At 50.0% G+C, this 19,346-nt stretch overlaps 1 protein-coding gene across 3 annotated transcripts in view; it reads right to left on the bottom strand.

Moving 5' to 3' along the window:
- SMYD2 (SET and MYND domain containing 2) overlaps positions 1–19,346 on the bottom strand; it is a 48,066-nt gene that overhangs the window by 4,212 nt on the left and 24,508 nt on the right. For 2 of the 3 annotated variants that reach the window (XM_032318484.1, XM_032318486.1), the window contains 8 exons: positions 16,239–16,349; positions 13,493–13,553; positions 12,645–12,769; positions 7,307–7,374; positions 4,604–4,706; positions 2,184–2,294; positions 1,647–1,767; positions 478–652 (listed from right to left, as the gene is read on the bottom strand). In XM_032318484.1, the coding sequence (XP_032174375.1) occupies positions 478–652; positions 1,647–1,767; positions 2,184–2,294; positions 4,604–4,706; positions 7,307–7,374; positions 12,645–12,769; positions 13,493–13,553; positions 16,239–16,349 (875 nt within the window). The remainder of the gene's footprint in view (positions 1–477; positions 653–1,646; positions 1,768–2,183; positions 2,295–4,603; positions 4,707–7,306; positions 7,375–12,644; positions 12,770–13,492; positions 13,554–16,238; positions 16,350–19,346) is intronic. The other variant, XM_032318485.1, reaches the window with a different exon arrangement.

The raw sequence follows: 19,346 nt of genomic DNA, 5'->3' as shown, positions 1-19,346 counted from the left end.
CACAATGGTCCTAGCATGTCCCCACTTGCAAACTGGGCTGCAATTTCAAAAAGCACAAGAAGAGGGTGGTGTGACTAACGAGGGGAAAGCAGGGATGTGAGACCCCCGCTTACCAATGAACACGTCTGTTTACCTTGGAAGGCGTGGGAGGGAAAAGAAACAAGCTGGTGGCTTCTTAATACTGATAGGAATTAACTACTTTGGACACAGCACAATGGACAGGTCTCGGCAGGGCTCTTGCGCGGTGCCCCCTTCCTAACCCCAACCTGTCTCCACAGGCATCTCTTGCAGACGGCCGACCCAACAGGCCAGGCCCGACGCAGCAGCAGCCTGCCCCTGGGCCTCCAGGTGTGGGTGCAGAAAGAGAAAGCTGTTCGAGGCATGTTCCGACACAGGACAGCCAGAAAACAAACGCAGCATTCCAAATCACCCAATTCCAGTCCCTGCTAAGAGGACGAGGACAGCCATCGCAATCACCTGTAGGGCTTAATGATTTTCTGTCCATATCGGAGGGCTCCTTCCCAATCCTGCATGTACAGGCAGACGCCCATGGCCTGGTACATCATGTGCAGCATGTACACGTTGCTGTCCTCAAACACGGAGCCCATCTTCTCCTGGCTGAGCTCGCAGATCTCCAGCAGCTCACTAGGGGGTGCTCTGGAGTCAAGGAAACCATTGGCTGAGGCCTTTCTGCTTGGACACCGCCCAAGGCTGGGTTCAAGGAGTTACCCCCTCCACCTTGCCCCTTCCCTCACCCTCTGAAAAAGTAAATTAGGGAAAGCCAAGCAAAAGGGAAAGGAAAATATTTTTTTCTGCAAGTAACATGCTTTTTTAAAGAAAGAAACTTTGGGAATAACTAATGACCTCAACTATTAAACACAATTGAAAAATTTGAGCCATGGGGAACAGACCCTCGGTTCAGCTATAAACAACGATTAAAATTACAAACCTTCAACCTCCATCACCCAACATCAGCACTTTAGTAGAAGCATTTTTAAGGAAGAAGTCCCCACTATAGGAAAGTTCTTTTTTAGACTGAGGGAAAAAAAAAATTGTGCCTCTAACTTCCTCCACTGCTTTTAGCTCTTCCCCCCACGTGTAAATGTGATGCCTTTTTACCTAAGAAAATGCTGTAATGTAGGGGTTAAGAATATGGATTATGGTAGTCAGCAGACCTGGAGCAAAAATCCTGGTGAGCTCTGTCCCTTGGGTAAATTACTTCCAATCTAGGAGTCCCATCTGCTACATGGGGATGGCAAAACTGTGTGTCCCTGTGTGGATTAGGTACAGTGCTGTAATAAGCAAAGCCCACGGTACTGTGCTTGCCTGGAGTACAATACCCAAGCAATGAGGGCCTGCAAGGAACTCTCTCCTTCACAGCTTTGACCATAAACTCTTCTACCACATCCAGCTCCTGAACCCACTCGTGAAACAAAGAGAAGAAAGAGGACATCAACACCATAGAACTAGGTGCGGGTGACGCCAAGTCATAGGCAGTTCGTTATTCTGCCCACATCTGCCAGGAGACACTACTCCTTGCACGTTCAGAATCTTACACTCACCCTTCGTCCGCTCCCTCCCCCCAGCTCACCCAGCACCTCTGGCAGGTGAGGGGCAGTAAACTTCTGGGCAGGTGTAAAGGATATATTTGTAGTGCTTGGCCCTCCGGAACTCCTCGATGACGTTGCGCGCATATCGGACCATCTCACGGATGGTTTCTGCCTTTGGGGGATCGCTGAGCTTCCGAATTTCCACCTTGGCCTTATCCTGTGGGAAATGTCCACACGTGCAAGACATTACCTCGTACAGAAACTGCACCAAGGGGAAACCTCTCAAATAGTCTATTTTTCCATGTAGAGATAGGGGTTCACCCATTCTAAAGTTGCAAGGAAACTGGGCACTGGATCCAAGAAATTGAGTACTCTAATACCTTTTTACAACAAACAAATAAAAATACGAATTTTCTAGACAATCCTTATCAAGGCAGGACACTTAGAACATGTTTGCTATGGGCAGATCTGTGGGCTCACACATCTATGAATGAAGAGAACAGAATGAGGAACGGGGGGCATGGACGGAAGAGCATGGGCAATGCATACCCCAAGGCAGAGAGGGCAGTGTATGGCACCTGAGGTCCTGAGCTGCAGGGTGGGGTCGGCACCTTTACCTGATCAGGGCCCTACCTTGTCTTTGGTGGTGCACTCCTGGCACTGGCAGGTAAAGAAGTAAGAATCTCTTAACCGGTCATTCCTATCTTCTGTTGGGTACAGGAGGTCAATGTAGCTGGTGAACACCTAAGGGGGTAAAAGGAGTGGACAAGGCTGTCTGTCGCAGGTGCACTCGCTCCTTCCCCTTCCTGCGGCTCTGCAAACACTCACGGGGGAGGGCCCCAAGGAGGGCCACAGCTGGGGGGATGCTCTTCCCTTTAAAAACCCTGAATTCTCTAAAGTCAGCAATCCCCTAGTTTTGTCCACATCCTTGCTATGGAAAGAAAAAGCCTTTCTTTCCACCTTCTAGAGAATCAAGGAGTCCCCAGAACAGTCAACGGGGAGCGCTGAAAGCATGCCCACCCCCTTCCTCCCCAAAGACAGCCAACAGTGGATGTGTCCCAGCAAGGACAGGGCCCCGTCACATGCGGAGACGCACAGACCCTACTCGTGCTTGAGACTGGCCCGGGTTCGTGTCTGCCCGGCCTTCGTTCAGCCCCTTTCTTTCCCAGATTGGGCCAGCTTGGATGCCTTGCCGGATGGAGGGGAAGCAGGAACACATCTGCGATCTGCTGGCAAGGGAGCAGGAGGCTGGGCCAGGCAGAGGGAGGACACAGCCTCTAGGACAGCAGCAGGCTGCTGCCTTACCCCGCTGGGCCAGAGAACTTGGAGACATCTTGCCTTTGAGCTCCTCAGGTCCTCCCGTCCTTGCTGTTTTCTAACGGGGTCTTTAACTGGGACTTGGAGCATATGGAGGAGCCCGGCATTTAACTGCCCATTATCTACTCACTGGGACGGCACTCGCTGCTCATCCCACACCATCAGGCAAATGTCTGACCGAACAGATGGATGTCACAAAGCCGCCAGCGTGCCAGTAACCTCAGGCTGGCAGGCGGGGGGACCTGCACCGGGCTGGGTGCTTGCAGGCACCGCCAAGCCAGGCTCTTCCCAACCCAAAGGGCAGTCAGGGAGACCTCGTGGCTCATCTGACACCCTCTTTAAAGGGCAAGTCGCCCCAAAGCACTGATCCCCAAAGTGAGGTCACCGCATTTCCGATCGCAGGAGGGCGAAGGCACAGGAGCTAGCTCTGCAGGCCTCCCACAGCAAGAGCTGCCGCGTTCCCTTGACAGGATGGACAGAGACATCGCGCAACAAACACAAGGGCCCAGAAGATGGCGACAGAGGCCGCTCAGTGTCGCTGTGCGTGCCCAGGCAGAGCCCGGCCAGGTGACAGACTGTGGAGTCTCCACAAGCAGCCCCAGGGGAGCACTGGAGCCTGGTGACTTACATTCTGACCCACTGAGACTGTGCCTCCTACGGAGGCATCGGCGTAGTCGCAAGAGGCCCCAACTGAAAACAGGGTACCCTCATCATGATAAATTAAGCAAAGGGCAGAAAGTCTCATCTGTGCCCTGGACTTCCCGCCCCAAGTTCGGCTGTGGGTTGGTCAACAGCTTCTGGAGAAGCCAAGGCCTTGATCGCTTAGCACACTAATCACTGTGCCTAAAATTTAAAATATCCAAAGACCTTAAAAAAGCACTGAAGACGATTAAACTGAAATGGACTCTGAAGTGTGTGGTTACGGTCCTAACCAATCCATGTGTCCTTGCTAGGGAATCTCTTACTTACTTAAGAGCACACAGCATTCCTCTCCCAATTAGCCAATCAGCCGCTCGGAGCCAGCACATGGGAAAGGGACAGGGAATCACTGAGCAGGGGAGAGAACACCTGGTTTTCTCCACGGCCCTAAGTTTAGGACGGTGCCTCTTGGCCACAGACGGCCTCCCCTTGCCCCATTGGTGTGTTCGGCCACCACCTGAACTGCGTTCCTAAACAACGATCTCTCGGGAGCTCAGATGTGGAGAGACAGCATGTGCGAGGGTCATGTGGGCATCTGGTGTCCAACGCGTTAGCTACCACTGGGTTGCTTTTCTCTCTTTCATATAACAGTGGGATTGACCTTCTTTGGGGGTGTGGGGAGGACAGGCCAAAATTCACTAAGAAAAAGCAAAAGCTCAAACTCAATTGTTCAGCAGGAGAAATACAGAGACGCTCAAGAGCTTCCAAAATCTTGCTGAGCTCATTTGGGCAGTGTCTTTCTCTGCAAATCTCTATCAGTCTTTGCAAGGGATTGAGCTCAAATTTATTCTTTCCTGTTTTTTCTTGGCCAGAGACGGAAATGGGGAGCACTGAATGGAAGGCAAAAGCGTAGGGCTCGAAGTCATGAGCCATGAACCTGATCACTGACTTGCAGGGCCTGAGACCAGAAACCGGTCAGCTGCTGGGATCACTCCCAGACCACCTTGCCCAGTGCGGCCACAGAGAATCTTCCAGATCGCCCTGTAAAACCACAGCTGGAAACCCACGGCCACAGCTGCCGCCAGCCTCACACTCACCTCCTCTCCCGGGCTGATCTCCTGTACAGCTCTTACTTCTGCCAGGGTCCCCTTGTAGGTCACAATGACATTGGGGCAACAGCTGTGATTCATCAGTGCAACGCTGTCAATCAGAAAAGAAAACCCAGTTTTCTCCCCGGAAGGCAGACTGATCAGGCGATCCTGGGCTATGTACTTACTAGGTTGCAAGACTGGGATCTTGGTAGGACGTTTGAAAAAACAATCTAACAGTTGGCCATCGTAGTCTAAGAGATCGTCCTGCCTGTGTCTGTATCATATCTAATGCCTCTAGCAATACGGAAAAGTGAAATTCACAATTCAAAACGGTGACATCTGGGCCAAACAAACACACACACACACACACACACACACACACACAACGATAAAAACAGTGGTGACAATGAATCCCACCAACGCTCCTTCCCGCGAGATGAAGGACTCGAAGCCCAGCGGCCGTGGCAGACGGCTCCCCCACTGGACCCTGCGCGGGACAGATGGGGTGCCGGCTCCAAGCAGCTTTTTCTGTTTGTGGATCATTTCTGGCGTCTTTTCTTCAGCTGTTGGGAAACTGCCACCAAGGGAGAGGCCAGCTTCCTCAGGCAGGGCTTGGGGTACCCGGAGAGGCCCCGAGGAGCCCAGCTGCCCCTCTCTCCACACCTTGATTTCCTCATCTGGAAAATTGGGACATTACTGCTCCTGCTGCTCACTGTCTGCTTTTCAGGGACGGAGAGGACAGAGAGACTCGCCTATGCGAGGGGCTTTGAGCTTTCTGATTATATCAAGGTCAAAGTTCTGAGAACAGAAATTTCTAAACTACAGGGAAACAGTGCTTGATCTCTGAAAATGCTGCCTTTGAAATCACAATGCCGATATGATTTCTGCCCAAAGGGATTTTTCCCCCAATTAAAACTGCCTGGAAACTGGGGCTCATATGGGCACTCACATCCATATGGAACATGGCTCTGGAAGCCAGTGTCACTTGCCTGAGCCCTCAGCTACCAGAACCCCGGTCCTGTCTGCCCCAGCACAAAAGAGCAGAGAGCACTGGGCCCGATGAGGAAGGGCTGCCCTCGCTCTGCCGAACACAACAGGGAGCGGTCATCTCCCAGCTCCCAGGTGCTAAGGCCACAGTAAGCGAGCCATTGACTGGCCTTGAGCCTGGGAGAACACGGAGCAAGTCCCCTGTCTCGTCCTTTGGAAGGGTCGCCTCTGCCACGCAGCACAGCCCACCTGGCTTAACAACAGGCCACCAGGCCCCAGGGAACCTGATAAACAAGTGCACTGAGAGTTGTCACTCAGGGAAAAGCCGCTTTCTAGAATCTTTCATTGATGAACTATTAATTCATTTCAAGACAGACCCCTGGATATATTTTCAATAACGGTGGGAGAAATTCACCAAGGCAAAGAACCCAGAAGAGTTCACGCCCTTGGTATCATCATTCTCCCGTGATCACTGCGCCCGGTAAAACGCCAAACAACACCACTGACCCTCGCTCTCCGTCTGGAAAACACTGAGAGCAGCTATGTTCTTTCAGGTCTGAAGTTGTCAGGAAGAGCCTTCTAAAGAGGGTCTGATGGCCTCTCCCGGTTTCTCCTTCCTTTTCTCAAGGCCTTCTCCCCAAGACACTTCTTTCCTCACTATCAGAATTCGAACAGCCAAGGCCACCATTCTGGCCACGGGGACAATATCACGTGAAGAAACTCCCGGCTGCAGTGGCTGGGAAGGCCCGTGGCAGGTGCTGCCAAGACACAGGCCTGTCCACGTGCTTCTCTGTCTTTCAGACCCGTGTGACGCCCAGATCCAGGCGGCCACACACACACACACACACACACACACACACGCACGCACACGCGCCCCCCGGGAGCTCACGCATCATCCACGGCAAACACATGGGTGTCCCCTTTTCTCTGCTTCAGCCCGAAGCTAAAGGCTCGGGGCTGTGTGTTAAGAGCCTCGCCGATCTACACTGGATTCAGACGGGGGCGCAGGGAGGGTTTCTCGCTCCGTCTCTGCAGGGAGGACTGATTGCAGGGAACCAAAGCATCTGAAAACACCCATTCCAGCAGACCCCACAGCAAAGCCATTTTTGGCAAATCCATGAGAGTCGGAGCTATAAACACCTGCATTTGCCAGCGGGCCAGCCTTTCTTAGATTACTTGAGTTTTCCTGAAGTAAAGAAAAATCCTGTCGTTCTTTGAAATCCTCCTAGTTTGCTACTTGAGCAGAGTGTCCCACCCCAGCTGTGCTGTTTTTATACTCGTATTTTTCGAGAAGAACAAACAGCTGTAGAAGCAGCTCATATCGTCTCTGCATTAGCCTACGGCCAATTCTTGGTTGGCAATTAGTGTTTTGCTTTGAGTATAAGAAACCCAAAGATTTCCAGAACCAAAGACATGCAAAAAGCAAATTTCTCAGCAGGGCACAGACTGTTCCTTCTATGCGCACTATAAAATATTCTTTAATAATAGCTCCGTACCTCGCAGGACTTAACAAGCCACTGTTCTCTTAACTACTACCTTTGGATCCTTAAATGGATGGGAAATATTTTGAAATCTGGCAGAATTAAAAAGGTGTCTTAATTCACTTGGAGTTTCATGCCTGCCACATGCAGTTAGGTAGGTTATTTAAAAATCAAAAAAAAAAAATCTAATTAGTGTTAAGTTAAGTAGAAAGGAAAAGAAGTGAAGTCAAACTCAGCCTACTCGGGAAATATTGCTGATCCCAAATGAGAAAGCTCTTCATCTTCAATTGTGAAGCCATTACAGTTAACCTGCAGTGAGAGAGGGGGAGAAAGAAACAGGTGAGAGGAAGCTTCTCTTCGGATAGAAATCATTCTTTAATTTTGACCTTTCACAAATTAACTAGGACGACATTCCAGTTGAGTGATGTAAAAACCTGTCTTTTGGCCAACGTACCCTTGGCTCAAACAAAACTGACCCAGCAATCTCATGTGTAACAAACAAAGGCAGAATTGTTAGGAAGGAAGAACCTTTAGTGCGGCTGACCTACCCCCTGCGCCACCCCCCGCCCCCCCGCCACCCCACACACAGTGGCCCGAGGCCACCACAGCCGCTAAGGCTCTAAGGACTGAAGTCTAGAGTTAGGATACCCGGAGTCCAGTCCCAGTGATGCCACAGATCGGCTGTATGATCACGAACCCATCACAGGGTCCCTCTGTCCCTGATTTTCTCCGGGTAAAAAAGCCATGAGCCATGAGGATGGGACGTGCAGGATGGGGAAGGTAGTCAGGAATACTGTGTTGACTGCGTAAGGTGACAGGACAGGTGGACTTAGAGCACAGACCATTTCCCGATGTACAACAGTGCTGTACACTATGCAGCATACCTGAAGCTAACGTAACCCTGTCTGTCAACTGTACCCCAATAAATGATACATTAAGAAAAAGAAGTCACTTAATCCACAACTTGCCCCACGCGGTGAGGTGGTAAATGCGGGAAACGCTTCCACAGCTGACCTAACTGCTGCCCATCCCCTCGAGAGGCACGGGGCCGAGGGCCGGAGGCTAACGAACAGACACCCGTCTTTCACATCTCGGCCCGAATCAACCACTGGCAATTGTCTCAGCCTTAAGAAGAAGAGTAACTCTCGCGCTTGTGCAAGTCTAACGCAGAGTGAGCAGGCTGCCCTGAGGACTGTACGCCCTGATTTTATGTTCTGTACATTTATTCTTTCCACTGATGTTCCCTGAGAGCCACTACAGGGTGGGCACTGGGCACAGAAGGATGAACAGGCTTAACTCCGTCCCTGGACGCATACCCGGTCCAACAGGGAGACAGCTCAGTGGGTATTTTTCCTTTACATCTAAGACTTCAGAACTGGAAGGGGAACCAGTCTTTGTACTTTTCAAATGACGGATCTGAAGTCAGAGAGAAGCAGTGACTGGCCCAGAGCCAGTGGCAAAGGCTGAGATACCCACCCCCCCACAAAGTCCTGCCAAGCTGCTGTGAAGGCTGCCTGTGAGGCACACAAGCTGAACGCTTTTACCCCATGGGTCAGAACCACGTCCTTCCGTACTGGAGACACTGCACCGGGACATTTCAGGCCAACAGACGGGCTTTTTAAAACAGCATCCACTGTGCACATCCTTTGGGCCAGGCCCTATGCTAGGTGCTACATGTTTACCCTCTCATAAATCTGCAAAACTGCTCTGATGACCCATTTTATGGATGTGGAAACTGAGGCTCAGGGAGAGGTCAATGATTGAGAACTTGCTCAAGGCCATAGAAATAGTGAGTGGCAGACAGGGAGTCAGAGTTAGGACCAGATATTCAGATAAGAAAGTTCTCAGAAACGCTAGAGTTTTACTCTATCTCATTTTCCTCTGAAACTGTTCTGACTTAGGAATAATAATAAGGCAATTCTCCATAAAACTCAAAAGGCTTAGAAATCTAGATGCACAGAGAAGTAAAGGCTGTGACGGGTTTCATTTGTGGCTTTTGCAATTCAACATATTTACAAGCAGTAGTTAGAACTTTCGACATAAAGAGATTACTGAAGGCTGGAACAACGGACAGCCTTGGAAGTCCGGAGGTGTTGGGCATTTCTACATAGACTTCATGTCGTATTTTTTGTGCCATCTTCCAGTACCCCAACCTGCTCTGTCATCAGGACATTAACCAACCACCAGGAGCCAATGAGCTACAACCGACATTGGGTAAGAGTGAATGAGGATTCTCATTCATTCAACAAAATATACTGGAGCATGAGCTCTGTGCCCTGCACCATGGCGGGTCCTTCGTGATCTACAGACAACCTCAGAACAGCACTACCATGTCTCAGCAGTGTCTGCAAAAGGAGAGAATGAATGAGAATCTAGCGACAATTTTCAAAACCGATCGAGGGACAGCCAGCTCCTCACTAACTCTGAGGGGTAGGAGACTCACTCCTTTGCCTCTTAATCTCGTCCTCTGCTGGTCCAACCCGGGACCAGTCTGTGATTCCAGATTCCTCCGGGCTTCAGTGTTCTACAAGGCCTGGTCGCTCGATTCCCTCCACGGTCCTCCTCTCCCTGAGGAAGAGCGAGTGTGTTTCTTCAGGAGCAGAGGCTCCTGTAAGCACAGTGTCCTCACGGTTCCTTCCTGGGAGGCGGGGATGGGGGACAAGCCAAACCGCAGAGCAGTTTCTCTGCCAGTTTCTCCCTTCTGAAATATCCCCAGAGAGGAACAGTGAACTTGCATGTTGTTAAGAAGGATGCATGGACCGCCGTCCTTTTTTTCAAGTCAACTCGGGCGTTAAGTGCCTTGCTAAATCTATTCTCATAATTAGCATTTAGACCAGAAGTAGGCTGCACACCAAAAATACACTTCCCAACCCTGCATATGTTCCCAGTGATTAGAATGCACCTCGACGCTGTCGGAGGAGTGCAGTCACCTTCTGCTGCCAGCTGCTGCTGGGCCACAAGGTAACCCACGAAGCCCTCCCACGAAGCAGAGGGAGGAGAAGGCTCGGAGGCTGGAGAAGAGGACACGCAGCGTGGGGCTGGAGGCTGGGCCAGAGGGTGGCCCGGGGCTCGAACAGCACTTTTCAGCTTTGCTTTGGAGTTTTCTCTGGGGATACTACAAGTGCCTGTTCAAATTCATATGTGAAAAGATACATGTGTATGTCTATACACACACATACACATGTAAGTGCATACACACACAATGTGAGAATGGATATTATGATCTGATAAATATGAAGTCTATAAAGGAATTAATTATTTCAGTTATTTTGTGTGTGTGTGTGTGTGTGTATTTATCTCCTGGATTTTGAGTAAGTCCAAATATCAAAGATTCTGAGTCATTTTCACCACAAATATACTTCTGCTTGTGAGACCAAGTGCCTTGATTTCTGGTTATGAAGATAGGGTCCCAGAGCTCCGACACCAAAACTGAGAAGTCCTACCAGCATCCATTGCTGTGCTGGAGGAAAAGCGATCTTTTTTCACAGTTAGAAGGGAAAACACACTATATTTATTTCATCTCTCCTGGGTTCTCATATAACCATGCCCGCTCCAGTCCAGAAAAGAGTCAGGTAACTCTCTCTCTTTCTTTTTTTTTTTTTTTTTAATGGCAGATAGTCAATTCCTCAACTGCCCACTGTCACTCAAATCCACTGTCTTAGGACCCTTAGGAAAAATATAAATCCAGGGTAAAGTGAAAATTAGGAAAATCTACTGTAACACTCATAACTGGAATCCTTTTTTCTTTTACCAAGAATGGCATTTTTTTTTCCCTGAGGGCGACAGTCACAAAACAGAAATATTATCTATAACATTTTATCCATCAAGGAATTCATCCAACCGGTAGCAGTCACGCTTACGGCAGTTCAAGTGGTTCAGAAAAGAGATAAAGACTCACTTCATTCATTAAACGTGGAATTTCTGAAGTGGAAGAATTATGGATGCTTTTTAATCTTTTTCTTCTTTTTAGTGTTCTTTTTTCTTTTAAGATTTTACTTATTTATTTGCGGGAGAGGGAGAGAGAGAGCGGGTGTGCACATGTGCGGGGGAAGGGGCAGGGGGCAGGGACAAGCAGACTCCTCGCTGAGCAGGGAGCCTGAGGTGGGGTCCCAGGACCCTGGGATCATGACCGGAGCAGAAGGTAGAGGCTTAACCCACTGAGCCCCCTTTGAGTGTTTTCTTAAGTTACATACACTCATTGCAGAAAATTCAGAAAATCACCCAACTAAAAAAAGCAAAAACAGTCTACAACTCAGGAGATAATCACCTGTGACCTTCCACCAAATCTTTTTTTAACATATGTGTGTGTGTTCTCGTATTATACACATTTTTATCCTGCTTTTATACTACAGCTCTATCCACGTTTTGCACATCTTTACACATCCGCTGAAACAAGATATATAGGCTATCTAACCTTTAGTCACAAGGCTATGCCAGGTCCTGCTGGCCAAAAAACATTTGTTGTTTTCCTTCCTTCCTCCCAGTTTTAAAAAGAACCCCACCATAGACAATCTGCGTGTGAATTACTGTCCACATTCTCTGAGGATTCTTTGGGACAGATTCCTGGAAATGGAATTACTGAGTCAAAAGGTATATAGGCGACGCTGATTCTGTTCTAAGATCAAGATGCGTAAGCATCCACCCAAGGTCTTTTGTGGAGCTAGAGACGGAAGTTTCTGGCAGGGGAACAGAGCTGTGTGCACCCATGCAACAGCCTTGCCGTATTGCTCTCTCCGGGAAGGTCACCTTCAACTACACGTTCGGCTTGTAGGGGAGATGCTGGCTACCTAAGGGAGAGCAATCTGATCCAGGAGGTCATGACGGAAGTGCCACCCTCGCCATAAGAGGAACGTCTATGCGGTCAGACTGCGCGCAGCCGCAGTGATCGCTGCACTTCCTCCATCTGTTCCAACCGTGCCTCCATCTTCACCTTTCCACACACTGGTTTCCAGCGCCTCAGTCGCTTCTAAGTTACTCTTGTCTAGAAGTCTCTCTGGTTTTTTAATTAAATCTGATTTTCATAAACCTAGACTTCTCTAAAGACGTCTTAAAAACTGTCAGCAGAGACTTGCTGTACCTAGACCCACTCGGGCTCCTGTCTTGGTGACTGTCCTTCCCTAGGGGCAGCAGAGAAGGCCTCCCTCCTGGGGGCATCTGGATGTGCCTGTGCTTTAGTGACACAGTGTTTGTAGGAGTAAAAGACACTAGGGTGAGAACAGAAGGTTTAAGAGAAGAAAAGCAAAATTTACTGTGGGAACCTCAAATGGTCTTTCCTTTCAAGGAGCTTCTAGTATGCCACAATATTGGGGTGCTGGCACCCCTCTGGTTTCTCAAACTCTTTCTGTGCCAAAGGGAGAGGTCAGGTAACTTTCCTATGTACCACACATCAAGGAGGGCCAGCTCAAGGTCTGCTCAAGGTCACCCAGAAGGGCTATGGAAAACAGGGTCCAACAGGGCAACAGCCTTGTCATCATAGAAGCCATCAGTCTATTTCCGATCATCTTTACCAAGTGTGTGCTGGGGACAGGGACTTGGACAGGGAAAGGCTAGAGATGGTCACCGGAGGCTGGTGTTCTTACCTGTGCAAAGAGGACCACCAGGCTGTCCGTGTCGGGGAACTCCAGGTGCTTGGAGTAAAAGTGATGAAGTGCGGCAACGTCACTCTGAATCAAGTCCCTCTTCTCATTGTCTAATTTCTCCAGATCTGGGGAGTAGCAAACCATTATTCACCGGGTAGTAAACTCTGACTTTCTAGCTACATCCTTGTCCTACTGTAAATGGCATGGAGAAAAAAACAAAAACAAAACAAAAAACCAAGAAAACCCCATGGAGCCCCCAGAAAATATTCTTCCCCATTACTTGGTGTAACTGATAAATTCTAGGCAAAGAAAAGCATGCCATTTCTTTTCTTCTCTTCCTCTGACAACTGGAAGTCACTCGGAACAGGAAATCTTAACTGACCGTGAGGAATGAGGTCAGGGACGAGAGGCCAGCCCTGACAAGCAGGCGCGGTCCAGTCTAGCCCCTCCCCTCCCCACTAGCCCCAGAATCTGTGTCATGGTCAAGACACAAGACAGCCCTGATTTAATGCCTTTCAGTAAGGACATCAGCTGTTTACAGGACTGCAATTCAGCAAAGATACAAAAATATTCAGCATGCCAGGAGAGCCGGCAGGAGATAGCTCGAGATGCAGCAACTCATCTGCGAGTTCCTACTTCCCCTTCATTATTTCCTAGTCATCATGTCAACTCGGTGGGGGGGGGGGAGTTACAGTCATTTTTTCAAAACGGGCACACGAGTCAAAATAAAAACTAGTTGTTAAAATCCCCAGCACCACAAGCTTCCCGTGCCTTTCTCCAGCCCTGCCTTCCTTGTCCACAGACACGTGTCCTTCCAACGACTCCTCGGCCAGTCACAGAAAACTTACGTGACTCAAACTCCTTCACAGCTAACAACTTCTCGGAAGGTGTTCGCTCTGGATGGATCTTCTAGAGATCGGGAAGAAACCACACGGATGGAGATGTTAACCACCAGGGCAAAAAGTGGTGCTTTCACTATTATTACATCGACATCAGGGAAGAGCAACAATTCTCAATGAAGCAAAGAAAACCCTTCCAGGAGTCCTGCCACTGGGCGCTGCGAGTATCTGCCTAGTGCCCAAATTGCAAGGACTTTCTCGGAAAACTTTCTTAAGCATCTACCACATTCCTGACACCCAGTAGCGCGCTGTGCGCACAGTAGGCTCAAAGATGCCCGCTACGGGAAAGGAGAGTGGCGAGACATCAACTTTTTTAGGGCCCCGACTTAAAAGGACTCTGAGTCTACAGGGGAACCATCCTATTTATTATTTCTCCTTCTAAAAAGGAACAAAAATCAAACCCCCCATCCATTTTACACTTTCTTTAAGCATAGGCTAAAATGATCTCAAATTCTGTGTTTCAAAAAGAACACTTTTGGTGGTATCTGTGAGCCCAGATTCACTTTAAACGTGTTGCTGGCTTTGTTCTAGACACCCCAAGAGGAGCTAACAATAGTAAACCTGCTAGGCTTTGAGAACATGAATAAACTTGGTGTTGACAAGAGTTCAAAAGCAGAGCTCAAGAGCTGGCCTGAGGCCGTGTCTTTGTAATCTGGCTATTCAATTTGGGGATACAGGTGGTCTAGCAGGGCGCTCTCTCCTCCCTGGTTAACATGTTAAGCTTACCCTTGGTAGTTGGGTAGCCTGTCTCCCCTAACCCTTTGCAAGCTACTAGAATACAAATGGTCTGGTTTCTCTAATCATCAAGTCCTACTGAGATGAAAAGATGGCCAGGTAACTTTTCATTTAACAGACTATCAGTAGCAATAAGTAATTATAATACAAGTTGAATGGAACCGGCATAAACTCATCAGAGCCTTCAGACCACCCTCCCGGTGCCAAAACATTGCCACTGTTCTTTTTGGAGCAGAAATCTTCCATCCACAGGATACATTTCTGTAAGATTAGTTAAGTCCTCTTGCCTGGGAAAGCTTTCCATTCAGGGAAAGTACACGGGCTTCTTTAGAATTCTTAACCACAGTACTGTAAATGCCACCAAAGAGCGTGAGGCGGGGGCAGGGAAGGACCACCCCGTCCTCCCCAAATGCTCGCAGATCTTACGGGACACCACGCCCAGTCGCACTGCCTCCGCCCACCCTGTCCCCCTGACCGAGAACTGGGCTGATGCTTCAGGAGCCTTGTCAGTTAAGGACTCATAAGTTAACACCCTCATAGGAAAACAGTTTGGATGTTTTTGGTCTCAACCTACAGGCAGCCCGTGACTCCTCTGCTCACCCCAGAGCAGACGATGTGGCACTCCAGCAAGCACCTGACCCACGCCGCACATAATGGAACAATGACCTCAGAGTTCGGAAATGTTCTACCTCTGTTTTTTTTTTTTTTTTTTTTTTTTTTTTTTAAAGAATTTATTTATTTATTTGAGAGAGAGACAGTGAGAGAGAGCATGAGAGGTGAGAACGTCAGAGAGAGAAACAGACTCCCCATGGAGTTGGGAGCCTGATGCGGGACTCGATCCCGGGACTCCGGGACCGTGACCTGAGCCGAAGGCAGTTGCTTAACCAACTGAGCCACCCAGGCGCCCCATGTTCTACCTCTGTTTATGTGGCCCAGGATCCTAACTTGGGCCAGGGACAGATATGTGCCAGTCATTGCAATCCCCTTTGGCTTAGACAAAAAAATAGAAAGTTTTAAAGGGAGCTGGGGTATAGAGGAGTAAAGGGCAGGTATCAAGAAGTGGATGAAATTTCAGCTTCAAGACAAGTACAGGGGTCCTGTCCCCAACTCAGCAGCAGTAAGCCCCTCCCTGACACGGGCAGCGCCTCCGCACATCTATGCCTTCTAAGTGCCACGCAACCTATTAGGCTGTGTCACAAGGATACGTCCCGTGGTGTTTCTCCCCCATCTTTTAGTTTGGTCCTGTGAGATCTGGCACCTCACGAGCCCCGTCAGTAAGGTCCGACTGAAAAAGGCGGAGGACTCCAGTCCTGGCATCATCTTTGGAGGACACTGTCCAGGACTGTCATCAGTTCCCCCTGGGGCATTTCTTTCTTTACTTCTTCTTTTACGCCCTTCCTCTCTCACTGTGCCTCGATTTCCCATCTTTTCCTCTCCTTCCCCTTTTCTTCTCCTTTGCATCTGTCACGCTGGCTGTTCCAGCCCGTCGTCCCCTGCCTGCCCAGAGGAGAGCAAGTGGGAGACGGAGACAGCGGCGAACGGGACGCTGCTGGGAGGAGGGACAGGGAGCACTCTAGGTGTCAGAAAGAAAGGGGAAAACCGCAAAGCTGCTCAGGCCAGGCCGGTTCCCTGGGATGCTCTAGTTCTTGTCACTCAGCTCTTCACACTGGAAAAGGCTGTATTTTCCTGATTCATTAAAAAAACAAAACAAAACAAAAGTTCAGGATTTAACAGCTGTGGCTGCGTTCCCGACCTGGGTAAGTGACATCCTCGTTGCACGGGGCCAGCAGCAAACAGTGTCTGCTGCAGTGTTCTTCCCACGCCCGCCCGTGGGGACGTGAGGGGAAATGAGCCCGAGAATGTTTAAGCAGAGATGGTCGCCACAGGCCACTCCTCTTTCTGACCTTTAAGGAAAAAAGAAAGAAAGAAAGTACACTTGAACATCATCCCATTTCCTCACCTGTTTGGCCAGAATCCTTGCGGTTAGCCTTACGGTCTCTGAGGGATTCCAGTTTTCCCCAAAAACAACCATGGGAGAACATTCCAGCTTGTGCATGGGCCAATCTTCTTTCTGGGAAAGTTAGAAAAAAGAAAAATGATGAAACACTCACACACAGGAATAAAGTTCAAGAAGAGAGGATGCAGTAAGTCCTTCTAGTGAAGGTCAAGTGAAATATGTTTCCTTTTGGAAAACACAATGAAGCTCACAAAAGCGAGAGACAAAAACATCCTTTAAGATAGAGACGGTTGTATGGCCTTGACTCAGGCCTGGCCAAGGTCGCTGGGATGAGAAAATCTACTTTGTGTTTTTTCATCAACATCTCATCTTCCTGCAGCCCCTCGTTTGCCCAAGCGGCGCACGCCGCCTTCCGTTATCTGTGATTTGGGGTATTTGCCATTGATCTGGCCCCGTGCCCTCAAACAGTCCTGTTCTGCTTCTGTTCTCACGTCGGGGCAAAGCCCTGAGAGCTGCACTCAGCCACTTGTCTCCTTTCATAGGTGACAAAAACGGAACACAAATGAAGGCTTTGGCAAGAGCCGTTGGAGAGCCTGGCAGAGGCAACCACTGGCCACATTTAGGAACAGAGACTCCCTGAAGAGTCCCCTGACAAAGGAACACCGTAGTCCTTTCGGGCCTGCCTGGATGCTCTCGTGCCCCAGGTTGGGACACAAAGGCTAGGCGCTCCCTGCGGGCAGGGGAGGGACGCTGTGCACGGGGACTGGTGAGGCTGAGGGAGAAGGACATCGTGGTGCCGTGGTGGCCCTGGAGAGGAGTGAGGGCTGGGGAGGAGCTGGCGATGCCATCACTGGTGACAGGGCGGGGGGATGACAGAGAATGCGCGGGACATCAGGGAGGGAGGCGCTGATTGACAAGAAGCAGCTGACTGCTTCTTGTGAGACTGACTTGTGAGGTGGGAAATCTCCCGGCACTTGCGACGGGTGTCTGCAGACACACCGCCTCTCCACGGAAGCGGGCATATCCTGGCTTCCCCTCAGCCTTCCCCCCCTCAGAAAACAGCGAGTCTGTTCTTTCAGATGCTCAGGCTGGAGCCCGGGGTCATCCTCGTCGCCTGTCCCATGCTCCCCGGTCACCTCCAGCACACTGGGCTGCCTTCAGAAGAGATCTAGAACCTGATCACCCCTCACTGCCCCACCCCCCTGCCCGCTGCAGCCCCCACCCCTCCCCCACCCCAGCACCGCCCATGCCTCCCACCCACATGCCCACTGCTGCGCCTGCCCCAGCGAACTAGGATTAGGAGAGCAGCAGGGTAGTCAATCCTGCTACACAGAACTCAGGTCTTGCCAGTTCTCGGCTCTGAACCTTCTAAGGGCGTCTGGTCTCAGAGCAAAAGGCAGAGTCTTAAAGATGACTGATAAGCCACTCATGCTGGGGACCCCCCCCACACTCCTCTGACCCCATCGCCTCCTACCAGGCTCTCACCTCAGCCCCCGGCTGCTCCCTACACGGACCATGCGCACTCCTGCCCTAAGACCTCTTGCACTTGCTGCATTCCTGGCTGGTGCCCTCTTCCCCTACTACATCCTTGGCTGGTCCCCTCTTCCCCTGGATGTCCAGGTCGCTCCCTGCCTACCACTTCTCATCTCTGGCTCAGGATTCCTGCCACGAATACCCACTAGTGCGTGCCCACCCCTGCACGTTCTCTTGCTCTATACATCTCTGGTACTTCTCACCACCTGATATGCTACGTATTTATTAGTTTGTGGTCAGTATCTGTCTCCCCCTATTAAAATAAAGGAACTCAGTCTGGTGTGGGTTTTTTCCCACATTTAAAACCCAGAAGCTAGAACACGGCCTCACATTTACAAGGTCCTCGATAAAGCTGCTGAAAGAATGAAGATGTCTCCTTGCCCCCTGCCCCCCACCCCCACCCCAAGAAGGAAGGACAAAATGTCACTTCATGATTTAATGCTCTACGTGGTGCAGGCCACTGGCTCAAGTTCAGTGCCGAGATGTTCCGCACAGTTAAATAACGCCGTGCCGAATATAACCGAGTGCACGGAGAGAAAGAAATGACAAGATATGCACGAGGGAGAAGGGATCTGTTTTTAGCCGAAGCCTGAAATGAGAGCACGGTGAGGAGGCAAAGAGGCAAAGACCGAGAAGGCTTCAGGCCTTGGGGCATCTGAGGGGAATGGGGGCGGCCAGCAGGAGACAGAGAGATAATGAGCAACCACGAGCGCGTGTCCACTGTGAAACCAGGAATTCTAAGAGAAGGCTTTGCAGGGCCTTGGAGATGCCCGTTTCCTGAACAGCAGGTCTTGTCCTCCGTGTTCAACAATAATGACTCCTGGGAGAAGGAAGTTTAACCCCAACCTTTCTTACCATGATTTATGTATTATTTAGTAATAGACTCAACTCATTAAGAGCACATAAAATCGAGGCTAACGTAAGTAACACACAACGCTGACAATTATAGATGGGAACATCCTCAAAGGGAAGGGGGCCTCTGGGCGGAGAGCAGAGCGCTGTCAAGGAAGTGGACCCTGGGTCTGGGGCTCAGGAAACCTGCATTCTTAGCCCCGCACTCCTCAGCTCTGTGACAGCAGGCGGACCTCTTAATCCCTCCGCAGCTGTACCCTTGGCTGTCAATAATGTAATCTCTGCGTTACTTAGCAGTTCCAAATTCCAAGGCTATGATTTGACACCTTCCGAGAATGATAATCAGATCCGAAGCCTGAAGAGGACTGAGACATGTAGGACCTTCATGTGGGGACAACGAGGCATCGGTGCAAACACAGAGGGTCCTCATCAGGATCCAATGAGCTCATCCTGGAGAAGCACCTAGAACAGCGCCTGGCACATGGCACACTCTCAAAACACATGGGAACCTGTTCATTCACTGGTTCGTTCGTTCTTTCATGCATTCAACGATCTCTGCAACTGACCCTAGCGGCAGGGAGGGGAGATGAAGTCCTTAACTAGAAGGAGTTTGTGACCGTGACAGGAGACACGTGTGTGACACGGATCCACACACGGCCCGTGAAAGCAGACGGCACAATAAATTCAAAGTGTGGAGTCACTAAAGTTTCATCAAGGGAAATTTCC

This window comes from Mustela erminea, chromosome 17 (genome assembly GCF_009829155.1).
Source record: "Mustela erminea isolate mMusErm1 chromosome 17, mMusErm1.Pri, whole genome shotgun sequence".
NCBI classification, from domain to species: domain Eukaryota; kingdom Metazoa; phylum Chordata; class Mammalia; order Carnivora; family Mustelidae; genus Mustela; species Mustela erminea.
The sequence above is the reverse complement of the archived record's forward strand: the minus strand, read 5'-3'. Positions and strand labels throughout refer to the sequence as shown.